Source organism: Periophthalmus magnuspinnatus, chromosome 16 (genome assembly GCF_009829125.3).
Source record: "Periophthalmus magnuspinnatus isolate fPerMag1 chromosome 16, fPerMag1.2.pri, whole genome shotgun sequence".
NCBI lineage: Eukaryota > Metazoa > Chordata > Actinopteri > Gobiiformes > Gobiidae > Periophthalmus > Periophthalmus magnuspinnatus.
The window spans coordinates 31,362,061-31,380,192 of NC_047141.1; the positions used below are offsets into that span (position 1 = coordinate 31,362,061).

At 39.8% G+C, this 18,132-nt stretch overlaps 1 protein-coding gene across 3 annotated transcripts; it reads left to right on the forward strand.

Annotated features, from left to right (window-relative positions):
* The first annotated feature begins 1,090 nt into the window (after nt 1-1,090).
* On the forward strand, nt 1,091-17,542 carry LOC117384362 (gamma-enolase-like). Of its 3 annotated transcripts, XM_055227686.1 has the most exons (14): nt 1,200-1,259; nt 2,015-2,104; nt 2,203-2,298; nt 3,650-3,708; nt 5,183-5,252; nt 5,340-5,473; nt 7,277-7,499; nt 10,179-10,376; nt 13,029-13,105; nt 14,083-14,207; nt 14,989-15,097; nt 16,526-16,584; nt 16,807-16,881; nt 17,144-17,160. In XM_055227686.1, exons 1-13 carry the CDS (start codon nt 1,232-1,234, stop codon nt 16,874-16,876), a joined length of 1,338 nt encoding a protein of 445 aa, XP_055083661.1. In that variant the 5' UTR covers nt 1,200-1,231; the 3' UTR covers nt 16,877-16,881; nt 17,144-17,160. The 3 variants fall into 3 exon arrangements, with proteins under 3 accessions (XP_033837556.1, XP_055083661.1, XP_055083660.1); XM_033981665.2 differs by lacking the exon at nt 1,200-1,259 and adding an exon at nt 1,091-1,183 and having other exon boundaries at nt 16,807-17,542; XM_055227685.1 differs by having other exon boundaries at nt 16,807-17,542.
* Nucleotides 17,543-18,132: the final 590 nt, after the last annotated feature.

An 18,132-nucleotide genomic window follows, 5' to 3' on the forward strand; every position in this document is an offset into this window, starting at 1 on the left:
CTGTTCTTCTTTGGACGCCGTTTCTTTCATTTCATTCCGCACTATTTTTAAACTCATCCTCCGTCTGTGCTGTGTCTGTCGCTTGTCTACCTGTCGCCTTTGATTCTCCTCACGATGCCACTTCAAAAGCGCCGATGCTCGACCTGATCTTTTTGCACAGATATATTCTCTTACATTACACTTAAGTCGCGTTTTTGCCATTTTTTTAATTGTATTTTTTATGTTAATTAGGCTATATAACAAATACTACGCAACTTTGCTGGGGTAGCTTATGTACCACCTGCTCGTCTCCACTAAAATATCATCGTTTTGTCAGAAATATTACACGGTATGGCTTTAAAATTCACCACCAGGCCAAGTTTTAGGTCACATCTGTGGAGATTCTGTCCTATCCTGTGCATTTTAGGGATTTTGGAGCAATAAAAACACCTTTAATTCAATAAACGCGAGATAGACAAGAGCAGGGGCGTTGAGAGACGGGGCAAACGGGTCTGTTGTCCCGGGGCCCCAGTTTCTTAGGGGCCCGTCTTCCTTTTAATTTATATTAGAAGGGGGCCCAACTGAGGCTTTTTACCCTGGGCCCTCAAATTTCTGTTGACAGGCCTGGAAAAGAGGATAAAATGTAAAGTTTAATGCTGTACTGTTGAATATTACAGGTTGAGTAATGATATTTCGACACAGTCCATCTTTTAAATTAGTTTTTTTTAATGCAAATATTGAAAAGCATATAGTTTCTACATTTTTTTCTCCAGAGATTTTTTTTATTAGCTCTGTTACTCCCCGCGTAGGATTAGAAAAACAAAAAGAAATGTATCAATATAAAAATATAACACAAATAACCTGTATAAAACCTAATTATTTTTGCTAAATTTAATCTAATCGACCCAAAAATACAACATTTTACTGCATCAGAGGTCATGCACGCAACCTCTGCCATCTCGCTCCAACCTTTGTTTTCCATTTCCTCCTCCCTCCTTTTTTTTTCTCTCTCTCTTCCTCTCTCTCTCCTCTCAGCATCATACCGTGACTCACATCCCCCTCCCCCTCTCCCTCACGCTTCCTCTCCATCTCCCACTTCTCCTCCTCCTCCTCCTTCTCCCTCCCACACTCTCCTCTCCTCCATCGCTCGTTTATTTGCTCAGATCTGACCACTTGCTCTGCCAGGCTTTCAAATCCGCTGCAGGTAACGTAAAAAAAAATATGTGTTTTTCTGTGTCTTCTCCTCCGTGTTATGTCTCATCCTCTGCTTTTCTGCAAAGGTTGGTATTTTCAGCTGCTAAACGGGATTTGGCGTTGGAACAGGATGACAATATATGATTCATAGAGGTGTAATTCTATCGTGTTATTACTGGTTTCTTCTGTTTAGATGTTTGCATGTTGCCATCTGTTTATCCAAAAATAATTCCTCGTTGTTCTGTTTCATTTCCTTTAGATTTGAAGTGTTTCCGAGCTGCAGAACTGCTTCAATCTGGCTCAGTTTGGTTCAAAAATGCACAGTCATGTTTTATAGATGGACCTAAAACACGAGCCCATAATTATTTAACCAGGAACTGACCGTGAACCAGCCCCACGATCCGGAGATGGGTCCTGGGTCGGTTGTTTCCCCCAATAAATCGCAGTCAAGGATGGGTCAAATGCAGAAAATACGGTTTCTTGCATGTGTCTTGACGTGCTTTCAAGTTAGACTACGCAACTTTTCTCCAAACCGGTCTCAAAGGACGTGTTTTTGCTTTGACTTGACTGTTTCACAATATGGCATTTAACTTATCTCCATGGAGACGAGCCAGGTCACGTTACAGGTCAGATTTCGCACTAAGAATACATGTTTTTCTGAGGTATTTTCATGCACAATTGAATAAAAAAACAACATGGATATAAGTTGAACGTCATACGGTGAAGTATTCCAGGTGACGCCGTAACATCTCCATGGAGACGAGCAACCGGCAGCCCAGAAAAGTCACATCGTGCAGCTTTAACGGCTTTTCTCGTGTGTCCTCTGTGTTGATCTGAATAGGCAGGATGTCGATCGTCAGCATTGTTGCCAGGGAGATCTTGGACTCCAGGGGGAATCCAACTGTCGAGGTTGACCTGAATACGAGCAAAGGTGCGAAAACATGTCTGGTTTTTGTTTATTTTTTATTTTTATCATGTGTTCTGTTCAGAAACGGGGGTAAATTCCATTCTGATCCGACGCTTCTGCAGGTTTATTCAGGGCTGCTGTTCCCAGTGGTGCTTCGACTGGGATCTACGAGGCCCTGGAGCTCCGAGATGGAGACAAAACCCGCTACAAGGGAAAAGGTGAAGGCCACAAATAACGCACATACCCAGCTGTTTAGTGTTGGTTGGGTTTAAGTGACGTCACAACAGTCTAGGATCAATAAAGTTTCAAATGAAGCTGGAGACACGTCACAATTCTATGGGAGAATTCAGGGGCGTTGACGGGGAAGGGGCAAACGGGCCTGTTGTCTCGGGGCCCAGCGTAATAGGGGCCCAGTATTAGACCTTTTTCTTCTTAATTGATATTAGTGGGGGGGGCCCAAGTGACGCTTTTTGCCCCGGCCCCCCAAATTTCTGTCGACAGACGTGATAAAATATGCGGTTTATCTGTCAGATCACAGATTTGTTGACCTGGTTTAAGGTTAATATCTCTGTAATTACTGGGCCTCGCCACGTAAAACAAAGCCTGACATCAAGTTTAATGTCTTAAAATATAAAAAATTAAAATATTTTGTAGATTTATTTAATGTTTTTTTTCTTTTCTACATAATTCCATATATTTTGCTTCACATATTTGATGTTTTCTGTGTGTTTTCTGTGGAGAAAGTAGTAAAAATAAAGAAAAAAAAGAACATTGAATAAGAGAGTGTGACCAAATTTTGACTGGTAATGCAAATTAATTAAGATTAAATTGTTTTCTATTATTTTGAGCCAGTAAGTGTTAGCATTATGTAATCAGAAAGGTCTAATTGTAAACAAAAGGACTTTAAACCATAAGATTAATAGTTGTTGCCCCAATTGAGGCTCATCAACAGAAATTTGGGCAAAGACCTCACATGGGGCCCCCTTATAATATAAAATAATAGGATTCCTGTTGATTCCCATGCCCCAATTCCTAAAAATGACCATATTTTCTTTTAAAACCATAGAACACTGCTGGTTTTGTTCGTAGTAGGTGATAATGTCTACAAATGTTGAACTATACGCCTTTTAAGTATAATTATCGCAACAAAACTCTATATTTTTCACTTCTTGACCCCATTTCTATTAAATATTATAGACTCTTTATATACAATGTTGTGATGTCTGTTGAACTATGAAACAGGAACTTTTAATCCAAGATCTCATGATTATTTACATCGAAAAACTCTCTGTAAAACATCTAAAACCGGATACGCTGGTTCCACTAATGCACTTTAATAATGTGGCGATAAACGTTTATACTCACACCTGCTCCTCTTTTTAATGTTTTAAATGTTTGTTCTGTATTTTAACAAGTCGCTCACGAAAAAAAGAGTCAGGTTCTCTCAGCGGGCGCTCCCTGTATAAATAAAAAGACATGAAAATAAATGAAATCTGAACCGTAGCGCCGCAGTAATGTTGCTATGAAAGTAAACGAGGCCTGTGCTGTTGTTGTTTTTCTTGTCCGCAGGTGTCACAAAGGCCGTGGGACATATTAACGACACTCTGGCGCCTGCTCTGATTGAGTCGGTGAGTATGAGGTTTGGCACAGACAGTTTGGCTCCAATTTAAAATAACCAAACTTTTATTAACCTTAATAAAGCGTGAGTAAAGTCTTAGTGTTTACTTCATGCAGGGCTGTAGCTCCACATTCTGGGCCTGGGTAAAAATCATGTTTGGGACCCCGCTCTATGTATTGTCTTATGAAAAATGCATATTACAGAGTTGGTGAGGGGCCCCTCCCTGCACTGGGCCCCGGGTAAACGATCCCCTTTAACCCCCCCCAGTCCGACACGTCTAACTTCATGTCTGCTTTAAGTACTACTACTCTAAGTACTTTTTCAGGCTTTATTAAGGCAATTACAACGACGAAAAACATTAAATATGATGTAAAGGTTGTTTATGTTGTGTATGTTGGGTATTTATTTGTTTTAAATATAAATAAACTTAAATAATTCAATTCTATTTAAGTTTATTTATACAGCACGTTTAAAACAACTTGAGCTGATGAAAGTGTTTTGCATAAAAGTTAACAAAAAAAACAACAAATGCACAAACAACACGATACTACACGATTTAAAGAGGACCCACGAAGCGACGCGTTTAAAGAGGACCCACGGAGCGACGCATTTAAAGAGGACCCACAGAGCGACGCGTTTAAAGAGGACCCACAGAGTGACACCTTTAAAGAGGACCCACAGAGCGACGCCTTTAAAGAGGACCCACGGAGCGACGCGTTTAAAGAGGACCCACGGAGCGACGCGCTTAAAGAGGACCCACGGAGCGACGCGTTTAAAGAGGACCCACGGAGCGACGCGCTTAAAGAGGACCCACGGAGCGACGCGTTTAAAGAGGACCCAGAGAGCGACACGTTTAAACACAATCAAGAACATTTTGAATTGCACCTGATATGAAATAGGAGCCAGTGCAGGTAAACAGAGAAATGAGGAAAAAAGTAATGATTTTTTGTCATAAATAATTAAAATATATGTATGATTATACATTTTGAGACCCTCCTGGCCTTTGGTCTTACTAGGTGTGCCCAGGTGTGCCCAGGTGTGCCCAGGTGTGCCCAGGTGTGCCCAGGTGTGCCCAGGTGTGCCTATTTAAGGGCTAATTAAGGATGTATCAGTGCTACAAAGTGGAGACATAGTTTTTGTCTGTGGTTGTGTTATTCTTTAGTAAACACATCAGCGTCAGGCTCTTTATCCTCTGTTCTGTTTTTCTCACACTTTGTCACATCGTTTGTTCAGCTAATTACCCAATTATAAAACAGAAGGAGCGCCTCATATTCGGTTTCCAGATCCTAGTACTAAACCCAGCGTGCAGGAATCACATAAAGGCTCGGAATCATTTGAAAAGTCACAATTAAAAGCAGAGAAGTGGGCAGAGATAGGGGGTAGGTGAAAGCAGACATTTTCGGAAACACTTCAACATGCATAATAACGACGCGACGTGATTTTAACACGGTCGGACGCTCAAAAAGTTGTGTGTTTTCTTGCAGGGTATCAGCGTGTTGGAGCAGGACGCACTGGACAACGTCATGATCGAACTGGACGGCACCGAGAACAAATGTAAGACAAGACGCATCTGTATTTAAAACCACAGGCCGATGTAACGTTAGCATCATCGTTTTTCACTGCGCTAATGTTGTTTCCCAGCTAAGTTTGGAGCCAACGCTATTCTGGGAGTGTCTCTGGCCATATGCAAAGCCGGCGCTGCAGAAAAGGGCGTCCCGTTGTACCGGCATATCGCTGACTTGGCAGGAAATCGAGAACTAGTCCTTCCTGTTCCCGTAAGTCTGGGGTCGTTTGAGTTTCTGCCAGTTTTACAGGGAATACGCGCTCATCTGGACCAAAAACGAATCTGTATTTGTTTGACAGTGCGGCCGTAAGAGTCACAGGCGACGCTGCAAACGCTCAGCTCCTGTCCCTCGTTGGACTTTTCTCTAAACAAAACAGTTCAAAACAGTTTAAACACATTTTTCCAACAGTGTAGTTTCATGTTTCAGACACACACAAACACACACATACAGTACATTTACTATTTACAAATGGGTATAACTTTGATTTGTTTTTAACCACGATTTGAGCCTTGTTTGTTTGTTTTTTTTTGCTTTTTTTTTGCATAATAATCTCATATAATAATCATTACTATTAGTACTGCTACTATAACGACTATTATGACTACTACAACCACTACTATAACTACAAAATGTGAACAAATACCTCCACCCGTCATATTCTCAACGTCACGATTTCACTTTAAGTTAAACTCCAGACCAGAAATCAAAGTACGGTAATAATAAAGTAAAAATGGCGAAGATCATAAAGGTTATTATTTATAATTAAAACATATAACACAAGAAATGATATTATATAAACTAGAGAATTATTAATAACTTATTACAATGAAAACTACTATAACAGAAGTGTAAAATGGAAGTAGAGCATAAATAATGTCTGATCTGGAGCGTGGTTTACGTTCAAATATTATCAGTGACGATTGTGCTATTTATTTTATTTTATTTTATTTATTTATTTTTTATTTTCTTTTTTTTGGTTTTATTTATTTTATTTATTTTTGCTGTTTTGTTTATTTTACTACTGTTATTTTTCATATTGTATATTGATTTGCACTCACTTGTATGGGTACATGTGTGAGTGTGTGCGTGTGTGTGTGTGTGTGAGGATGTATGATTGTATGAGAATGTGTTATTTCTAATGTATTTGTGTAAATTTGTGAACAGTTGTGTTCTGTCCCTGTAGGAAGGTGGCAGAAGGTTGTGATATTGTTAAAATTTAATTTAAAAAAAAACAAAAAAAACACTACTACACAAATCCAACACTAACTTAATTAAAGGTGTAACTTTTCTGGTGGAGTGTACGCCTCACCTGATCATGGAGCTACTTTTGCTTTGTCTGGAATGTTGCATAGCGGAGCATTAATCTTATCTATTTTTGTCCACTGACCTGAAGGTTGGCGGTTCAAATCTCGCTCTCGACATAAAACATTAATTGAGATGAATGCTGTTGTTGTGTCCTTGGGCAAGACACTTAACCCACCTCACCCCCAATGTCCGTTTGCGTGTGCGTGTGTGGGTGTGTGTGTGTGTGTGTGTGTGTGTGTACACTGGTGAATGTGAATGTGTATTTTTTGCTTTCATTCAATTACAGGTGTTTTTATTGCTCAAAAATACTAAAAAAACATGCATTCATTCTGTGAGCGGGGCTGCCTCTCCATAGATGTGGCTTGTAAATTGGTATTGTGGCATTACTTGCTTATCTCCGTGGCGTTAGAGGTAGGTTTAAAGCTTTAAAGCCGTAGTGTGGAACAGTGCCGTTAACAGAAAATTGGGGGTCCGGGCAAAAAAAAAAAAAGCCTCACATGGGCCCCCTCTAATATAAATGAATAGGAAAGAGGGCCCCCTAGGAAAAAAGACCCTGGGCCCCGCCTCCTAGCGACATTTTAGATAACGCAGTAACACGGTGAGAAGCTGGTGGAGTATGTTCCATGAGAAAAGCAACTTAAATGTCGTTTTTAGTAGAAAAAGACTCAAGAAAAAATCGAAATAACATTGATTTCTTCTGCGTTTCAGGCTTTTAATGTGATCAACGGAGGGTCTCACGCTGGGAACAGACTGGCCATGCAGGAGTTCATGGTGCTTCCCGTGGGGGCGGAGTCATTCAGAGACGCTCTTCGGGTAGGGGCGGAGCTGTACCAAACTCTGAGGGGCGTCATCAAAGAGAAATATGGACAAGACGCGACGAATGTGGGAGACGAGGGCGGATTTGCCCCGAATATACAAGAAAATAGTGAAGGTAATGGTTGAATACTACGTAACTGTCTCCCAGCGAGTCGTGTTTCTGTTTGTTTTTTTTGGTACAGTTACGTCATGTGGTGGGATTTGAACACTTAGGTTGAGGTTACACTTTTAAATAATCTATGTTTTATTTATTTATTTATTTTGAGCACATATATCAAATACACTTAACTCACATTTCACTTTTTTTTTTTCTTGTTTAAGCTCGAAAAGGAGTGAGAAGAAGAAAACATATTAAATCCCAGCCCTGTTTTCCATCATCACATAAATTAAATACTTTTTTTACATATACACATATACACACCCACAATTCATGACAATAAATGCAGAAAAATGTCACTAATAATGATTTAGATGTGCAGTGTTACTATAAGAAACATGAGGCATTTCTAAATTGCAACAGAAAGAAAAACAGTAAATTTCGGACTATAACCCGCGACTTTTCCCCCCACGCTTTGAACCCTGCGGCCTATACAACAGTGCGGCTTATTCATATAATTTTACCGGATAACGGCCACCGGAGGGCGCTCTCTAGCTGTAAACGTAAAGGTGAGACAGACGTGAAGAAAGATTCTGCTCTGAGGAATTCACTAGTTTTGATTTTGAACGGTCATTTTGTGCATCGTGGAAAACACACGAAGAAATGGATGTGATGCAGTTTTTAAGATAAAGAAGGAAATAGAGCCTCTGCACGTGAGCTTGACCGTTAAAGAAGGAAATAGAGCCTCTGCACGTGAGTTTGACCATTAAAGAAGGAAATAGATCCACCGCACGTGAGTTTGACCGTTAAAGAAGGAAATAGAGCCACCGCACGTGAGTTTGACCGTTAAAGAAGGAAACAGAGCCACCGCACGTGAGTTTGACCGTTAAAGAAGGAAATAGAGCCACCGCACGTGAGTTTGACCGTTAAAGAAGGAAATAGAGCCACCGCACGTGAGTTTGACCGTTAAAGAAGGAAACAGAGCCACCGCACGTGAGTTTGACCGTTAAAGAAGGAAATAGAGCCACCGCACGTGAGTTTGACCGTTAAAGAAGGAAATAGAGCCTCTGCGCGTGAGTTTGACCATTAAAGAAGGAAATAGAGCCACTGCACGTGAGCTCGGCATCAATGAATCCAACTCGGTCAATGTAAAAAAACGACAAAAGCTTTCAGAGGAAATAAAAGCAGAGGCTCGTGTTGGTACGGCTTTATTTTCTAAACCTGCAGGTGCGTTCATCCCGTGTTGATGTCGTGTCGGTGTCAATTTTCAGGCACAGTTTTTAAAAAAGCGTGTCCGTGCACCGTCTTTCTGTGTAAATATCTCACGTTACAATATGAAAACCTGCGGCTTATATTCAGACGCGGCTTATATATGTACAAAATTGATTTTCTTTTCAAATTTAGCTGGTGCGGCTCATATTCAGGTGCACTCTATAGTCCGAAATTTACGGTAATAACATGAATAAAGCAATGGGAAGGAAACAATGAGCATAAAGTAGAACAACACTGACACAGAGAAAGTGCAGTGTGACTTTATATTTAAACTTTATATTTAAACCGTCTTCTCTCTGTATCAGACCAGACCACGTCTTTACATAAAAACTTAAATTTATGACACTGTGGCGTTGTTTTTGTTGTAAATCCAGAGCGTTCCACAGTTTCACCTCAAATACTGTCACAAAAAATCAAAAAGTAAAACAACTATTGAAAAAAAACAACTATTGACAACTTAAGTAACTGAACTGAAGTCATTTTAAGTTTTCGACAGTAGCTCGGTAGAGTTTTTGTCTGTTGATCTGAGGGTTGGCGGTTCGAATCCCACAGTAGTGCAGTTATATCCATTGACCCGCAGTAGATATAACCACTTGTGTCCTTGGGCAAGACACGACCTGCTGCGTGCGCAAGTACAAATACACAATGACATGACGGTGAATAGAGAACTGAACACTTACATTTTCAGGTAAACTTGGTTACATACATTTGTGTTCATTTATGATCATTTTGCATAATTGTTAAAGTCAGTCGTTGGCGATCAAGTGTTCGTATCATCAAAACTTCAACCCTCTGAGTGGATTACCTGATATTGCCAGTCAAATTTCACCTCAAAACTTGCAAAAGACTTTAATGCTCCTATTGGGTTGGATTAAAGGATGGGTCAAATGCAGAGGACAAATTATTATGGAGTCTTTAAAGGTTATAAATGACACAAAACTGACTCTTGTAGCTTTAAGTCATGTTATAATGCTGTTATCGCCTCAAAAACAGACCTGGAGTTGTGTTTTGTTTCATTCACGCTTTATTATTCGTGTGTCGATGCTCAAAACGCTCTGTTCCACCTTGTGATGTCATGAATTGGTAGTTTTCAAGTGAACTCCTCCTCCTTTTACCTTTAGTTCAGTAGAGATCGGAAATTCCAGAGATGAAATGATCCAAATGATTCTGTTTAAGGTGTGTGGAGTTTACAAACACCGTGGAGCACTTCCTGTATTACCACATGATGACATCACAAGGTGGAACAGAGCGTTTTCAGTTTGAGAGAAGAACTCAGCCTAAATCTGCAGGGTTTGTGTGTTAAACATGTGTGAATGAAACAACAAAAACACAACTCCAGCTCTGTTTTTAATAAGCAAACGACATTATAAAGCGTACAAATACATGTCGCTAATACTTGCTAATGCTAACTGTGTGTTTTTTTAGCTTTGGAGCTGATCAAAACCGCCATAGAAAAGGCAGGATTCACAGATAAAGTGGTGATCGGGATGGACGTCGCCGCTTCTGAATTCTTCATGGAGGGACAGTACGACCTGGACTTCAAATCTCCTCCAAACGTGGCGCGAAACATCAGCGCGGACGAGTTAGCGAGCATCTACCAGGGCTTCATCAACAACTACCCAGGTCTGTGCTTTGAGGTAGATGATGGAGTTTGGCGTCCTGGAATAAAGTAAAGATGTTTTTGGACAGGTGGACAGTCATTATATTACCCCAGAGGTTGGCAGTTCAATCTCATCTCTGATCAGTGAATTGTTAGTGAGTTTATTCAGACACAAACAGAAAAACAAACAAAACGATGTCACAGTCGCACAGAATCCGTCCAATTGTGACTGAAAGGCGTTGGCTGAAGCTAAACTTATTTATGCCTAATTCCACATTTAAATAACAATAAACACAACAAGAGAAAACACAACAATTTCAAATAATTATACAATACAGAAGAAATACATTTGTTTTTATGTCTTACGGTTTCCTCTGGGTTTATATTTATACATATAATAATCATTAGTCCTTATTATCATGATCATAGGTGTTATTTTTAATCAACATATTATTATTATTATTACTATTTTGTTTTCTTATTACATAATTTATATCACGTCATAGACAAAGTTTGTACTATGTTCATTAATGTTCAGTTCAGTTGTCATAGTAACAGTTTTACTATTGCTCTATATTTTTCTAGAACTTTTACGGTAATTTGTACATTTTTTTTAATACTTTAATTCAGGGGCGTCAAACATATTTTCACCGAGGGCCCCATCAGCAAAACGTCTGCTCTCAAAGGGCCAAATGTAAAATAAATCTAACTAATTTTATAACTTGTTAATTAACTGTTTCTGTATTTATTACTTATTCAAGTTACAAATATTACACGTGCATTTGCCTCGACTTAAAAATATGACTGTGTATCTGCAGATCTCCTGATACACTGAGATTTTAAGACCATCATACCTTTTAATTTACTCTGTCGAGGGCCACATAAAATGATGTGGCGGGCCGCATTTGGCTCGCGGGCCTTGAGTTTGACACATCTGCTTTAATCGATGTGCAGCTTTTTAATTCATTATCCAGACGATTCCATAAATTCCCCCCTGTAACTGAGATGCAACGTAGTTTTTTGGGTTTTTTTTTTTGTAGTTCTTGCCGTAGTTTTTTGGAAGATCCCAGTTCTCCTCAGATTATAGCGACTCTCTCTGGGTCTGAACAGCTCCTGGACACAGTGTGGAAGCGTTTAAACAAAACAACTGCTGAATTAAACTCCACAGGATCGTTTAGTTTGAATGTTTTTAGTTTAATAAAGAGCGGGTTAGTGGGTGCGTCATATTCTGCCTGACGGACAATCCTCATCAGTTGTTGTTGTGTTACTGGGCAGGACTTTTCACCCACTTGTCTAAAAATGAATGTGTTTTTTTGACTGTTGGTGGAGTGTTCAGGGCATGTCCCACTGAGAGGAGACCCCAGGAAAGACCCAGGACACAGTGGAGGGACCGTGGCTGTGTCGCAACGTCCCAATTTTCCCAAATGCGCACTACGTCGGCCGCATTTGAAGGACACTTACGTCACTTCCGGCCCGTCCCATTTCGCGCGCCCGACAAATGAGGCTGAAAATGTGCCCTGCGTTTCCGTGGAGATCGGCCGTGAACGAAGCGTGCATCCGAGCAGACTTCGTGCGCTGCTGTATCCCCCTATATCTACAAGAGAAACAAGGTGTATTTTCTTAAAGTTATGCAATACTCGCTACAATTGGGGGAAAAAAATCACCTGGAACTTTACATTTACCTATCGATATTCAAAGGGAAACATTAATTCCTTACTTCATTCACTCTAAACAGAAATAAACGGCTGCAACGGCGACAACACCTTGACTCTTCTTCTTCTTCAAAAAGTAAAACTGTAATTATTTCCATTTTTACACGTTTAGCTCATTAGTCAACAGCCGTCACGGTTGCTAGGCGACGTAAAGTCACTCTGTGGTGTAGGACTGTCCCGTTTTGGCACGACGGAGGCTACACGGAGGAGTACCCTCGTCAGCCGGGTACTCCGAAGTGTGCATTTGTCGAATCGGGACACGGCCTATGTCTCTGGTCTGGCCTGGGAACACCTTGGGGACCCACCGGAGGAGCCGGGGGAAGTGTCTGGGGTAGGGGAAGTACGGGGGTCCCCGCTTAAACTGTTGCCCGGCCCCGGATAAGCAAAAGAAAATGGATGGATGCCACATTTCTGTCGGGCAGCTGTGGCTTATTAATGAATAATGCGAGCAAATTTGTGCAGAAATCATTGTGTAAAATTCAGGATTTCTGTCAAAAAGCAAACAGAGACGAGTTTATGCAGATCAGAGCCGTGAAAGAAGAGAAAAGGGTCAGATTAAAAGCTCTTTGTTTATTCCACGGCTCCATGTTTACTTGTATTTCCTCATCACATCTTTGTAGAAGGGGAGAAGCTGCAGCAGTAAAATGCCTGCAGTGCGCTGTCCTCTGTCCTCTGTCCTCTGTCCTCTGTCCCTCTGTCCCTCTGTCCTCTGTCCCTCTGACCCGTTGATTTGGTTTAATTATGGGCTTATGTGGCACATTTGGCTAAAAGACCCGAGTTTAAGGCGGCTCTTTGGTCTGTCAGGGCTGTGCATCTGCCTGGAATCAACCATTTTGTGTCTGTGTTTTCTTTATAAAGCCTAATATTTAATCCTAACGGTATATGAATGCAGGGTTTAACATTTGAAAGTATGTTTTTTTTTTCTTTCTTTCTTTCCTCATGTTATATTTGTGTTTTTTTCAGTTGTTTCTATTGAAGATCCATTTGACCAAGACGACTGGGAGGCTTGGACCAAATTCACAGCTTCTGTCGGTATTCAGGTGGGACGACTTCACCGACACAAACACAAATACATCTGCGAACTGGGCTCAATATTAAAGCTTCACTATGTAACTTTTCTGGTGGAAGGCCATACACCACCTTCTGTTCTCCATGTTTGTGTCTTTGCCTAGAACGTTTTGAAATTAAACCAATTTATCTTCGTAAAAGACGACGAGGAGGAGGAGCATGTTTTTGAGGTATTTTTCAACAACCTAAATGAGTAAATTCAAGATGGATAAGTTAATGTTTTACTGTGGAATATTCCTGGCAAAGCAAACATCTCCATGGAGACAAGATGGTGGCGACCACACACCAGCAAAACAATGCACCTTTAATGAATTCATTATTAACAATTAAGGTGATTTTATTATGATTATTTATATCAGATGCGTCAAACTTAAATTCACATTGGGCCAAAATTTAAAACTGAGACAAATTCATGGGTCAAACTTCATATTTATTGAAAAATTGACTGCACATGATGTTTAATGTTTAACCTTTTCATATGTAAAACGAATTTTGGTTTTGCTTAAACTCAAAATCTGGAACAAATCAAGTTTGAAATTACAAACCGAGAGGAATTAAAGTTGAAATAAAAGAAAGATAAAAGAATAAAAGATAAATCAAATAAATTATATCTCTCTCTGTTGTAATTAATTTAAATTGATTGAGGCGACTATTAGCTATTAGCTTGGTCGCTAATGAGCGTCAACAGAAAAGGAGGGGCACTTGCCGGTCTCGACTACACGCCAACGTACTAGCAAAGCATTCTGGGATTTGTAGTATTAGTGGTGCATGAGCTATATACCAGCGGGCAAGCTCTAACGCACATTTGATATGATCTCATGGGCCAAATATAATCACACCGTGGGCCAGATTTGACCCCCGGGCCTGAGTTTGACGGTTCTATGTTTTATTTTTAGCAGAAAAAAACGTATAATATCTGTGTTTTAACGTGTTTTTTGCTTGTGTGCAGGTGGTGGGGGACGACCTGACGGTGACAAACCCTCGGAGGATACAGAAGGCCGTGGAGGACAAAGCCTGTAACTGTTTACTGCTCAAAGTCAATCAGATCGGCTCCGTGACTGAAGCCATCAAAGCGTGAGTTATTTTGTCCAACTTTATCTCCGTCGCTCGTTTAAAACAACTTCTGCTGAACAAAGCGCTTCACGTGAAAGTCGACAAATATACAGCTCACACAAAACGCAGGAAAAGAACAATAAAACACCAAGATCTCCTGTCTGGATAGTGTTAAATGCCAGGGAGAAGAGGCGGGTTTTCAGTCGAGTTTAAAGACTAAGAGGATTTGACAGGCAGAGGGCGCTGTCACAGATAGATTATATAGAAAATCACACATTATATTCCAGATTTTAACGACAAATTTGAACTTAGTTTGAGTCTCAGTTATTACTACAAGGATTTTTATGTTTTTTTTTTACTATTTTCCATGTTAAAAACTAAAGCCGAGAGCAGTTCGGTTGGTAGTTTGTCCACTGATGTGACAGTCTGTGGTTCAAATCCCGCTCTCGACGTAAACATCGTTGGTTGAGCGGTGAGATCCATTGACCTACGCGTTGACGGTGCAATTCTAGCCGCCACAGATAAAGAATACTGTCGTGTCCTTGGGCAAGACACTTAACCCATCTTGTCCCCAGTGTGACAAAGTGCGAGCGATTTCTTGTTGTAAAGATTTTCGAAAAGCGTTGACCGTTAAAACCTAAACGCATTATAAATCTAATAAAAATCTGCTATTGCTAATTAGTCGACCCGTCTTTTTCTTGTATCACATTCTATATTTTTTGTTTATTGTTCTATCTACACAAATATGATGCCCGCACGTTCACTTAGAGACCCTTGACCTCTTGACCTCTGGGTTGCGCAGGTGTAAACTGGCTCAGGAGAACGGCTGGGGCGTCATGGTCAGTCATCGCTCCGGAGAGACAGAGGACACGTTTATCGCTGATCTGGTGGTGGGACTCTGCACCGGGCAGGTAAACACAGGCGGACAGCGTGGGACGACGATACTGACCCATGTCGTTTTAATTGACATCACTTCAGAACATATTTCCACGTGACGTTTTCTAGGTGTAAATCGTTAAAAGTGCAACTCAAATTAAGCTAAACATCGGGTTAACTGTGAGTAAACCAGGTCTCAAACACTTACTTTTCTACAAACTCAAAATAAATGAGCTAAAACGGGACGTCAGCAGCTCTAAACACGACTTAAACCACGTTATTCAAGTAGGACGAGCCAAAAAAAACTCTGATATCGCTTGTATAACAGTCTGAAAACCGAATCAGTGTAGTTTATAGTAAGTATTTTATTCGGTCATTACAATCAAAATCAAACATTATTCGACTTGTTTAAGGTTGTGCGTAACATCTCTATCATGAGGGTTTAAACTGAAGTAAAAATGACTTATAATGTCTAACTATTTAAAAATAACGCACAATAATTACAAGAAAAGCAGCATCAGTTCTACAACAAATGACTCAATATGTAACAGAAGGAAAACTACAAACTACAGCAGTTCACATGAATCACTCCTGACGCCTGTAATTTTCAGAAAGTCATGTTTTATATCTCTTTTTAAATGCTTCTAATTAATTTATCATCAAGGTCGTTCCATACACAAACCCCTCAAACAGAAACACAAATACAAGGACGTTTTTGACTGGTTCTAGTCTTACTTTTTTTGAATAAACCTGTTCGTCTGAGATGATATTGACTTTCTCTCTGTCCGAATAACATCTGTAAACAAGAGCGGAGTTTATGATTATCTGCCTTATACTGTACGTCATTACGGCTGTGCTCAAATCAACAAAATCACACAATTTTACTAGTTTTAACTTTAAAAAATAGGGTTTTTTGGTGCGAGATGCTTGGTGAACTATTCTAACGACCTTCTTTTGGAGTAGAAAAACTGATTTTATGTTAGATTTTATAGGTTTTGCCCCAGATTTCTACACGATAATTCAAATGTGGCAGGAATAGACGATAATTTAAGTGAAATCCGACTCAGTAAACATTTAATTTTACTCATTATAGCAGCAACTTTGGCTAATTTTGAAGGAAACTAATGTGCATTTTCCGCGTTTTTCATCAGTATCATTATAATTTCCATATCAGTTAATTTTATATTAGTTGGACAGTCAATTTTTCTATTCCAAAAGATAATTATACAGTATTTAGTTTTATTTAGATTCATTGAAAGTTTATTAATATCAAACCACATTTTTATTTCGCTAAGATCATTTTTCTACTGTACGTGTAAGATTTAATAAATTCTTTCCCGAGCGTTCGAGGCTGGAGATATGAAAATGTAGTTAACACACAGAGTTAAATTACAATATAATTAAAAATAGACGATAAACTTGAATGAACTGAATTCAAATCACGGGGTTGTTTTGTTCTGTAGATTAAAACTGGAGCTCCGTGTCGATCAGAGCGTCTGGCGAAGTACAATCAACTGATGAGGTGAGTGTTAGTACTTCAATTAACTAAAAAGCGCTGTACTTGTGGGCGACAGTGGCTCAGCTGGTTGAGTGTTTTCCTGCTGATGTGAAGGTTGGCAGTTCTAAACCCGCTCTGGACGTAAATATCACTGCTTGCCGTGTAAAATTCCCCATTGACCGTTCATTTTTTTCCTCTTACTTTTACACTTTTCTCCTTCTAAATCGCTTTTCTTTCGCATTTCAGAATCGAGGAGGAGTTGGGCGACCAGGCGCGTTTTGCCGGACACAACTTCCGCAACCCCAGTGCCATCTGAGAGCCGTGAGCAGTGTGTGTTTAGTCTGATCCCACACACACACACACACACACCGTCGCACGTCGTCAGCACTAAAAAACAGTTATATGCATTTGTGTTGAGTCCGTTTTGCACAGCTTTAAGCAAAAGCCATGTTTGTATCTGTTCTTGGCTGATATCTGCGTTGTCGTAACTGTGTAATAATGATTTCACCTTAACTGTAGATGTGTATAATTGGGCTTTTTGGGAGAAATTGTAGAGATTTTATTCAGTTTTTCTGTTTTGAAGTGACTCTACGCTCAAACACACGCTGTCAACTTTGAGACGATCAAGAAAATACAAGAGTGAAAATGAAAATTAACATCAGTTTGACAGTTTTCTATCAGCTAAACCCCCTGTGAAATCTATAATAACAGCCCCGCCCACTTCTGCAATTGAAAGGAGTGACAGATTTAACCGAAATAATGACTTCAAAGGTGAACAGCGAAAGAGAACAGTTATAAAATTAAAAAAATGTGACCTACGTTTGAAGTAAATACATTTTTTTGCTGTGTTCATAGTAGTGCACCTCGTCGTGTCTTCCTCGTTGTCCGACCCGATGTGATTCTCAGTGCTGTGCAAATGAAAAATGTTTTATGTGTCAATAATGGCTCAGTGGAGCTCAAGTGCAATAAAAGTTCAAATGTGAAAATAATTGTGTTTTCAATTTTATTATCTTAGGAAACAAACAAAAACTACTAAACTAAATTTAAAGCATCAAACACAGAAGTGCAATAACACATAAATAACCCCCGTGTAAACATTAACACAATAATGACATCAGTGCAGCACATGTGTAACAAACAGCACATGTGTAACAAACAGCACATGTGTAACAAACAAACAGCACATGTGTAACAAACAAACAGCACATGTGTAACAAACAGCACATGTGTAACAAACAGCACATGTGTAACAAACAGCACATGTGTAACAAACAAACTGCACATGTGTAACAAACTGCACATGTGTAACAAACAAACAGCACATGTGTAATAAATAATTGTCTTTCTTGTATTTTTCCCTGTTTAACGTGTTGTTCTGTCACATGTGGAAAAATGTGAGTCCTAAATGTGGCTCTGTTCACTGATGCCAGACTGAAGACAGATGATGCCACGGGGCCAAATTACAGGTCAGGTTTTACTTTGTTACTTTTCTGGTGGAGGGAAATGTTATTGCTTTGTCTGGCATGTTACACAGTGTGGCATTTAACTTATCTGTCTCCATGGAGACAAGCA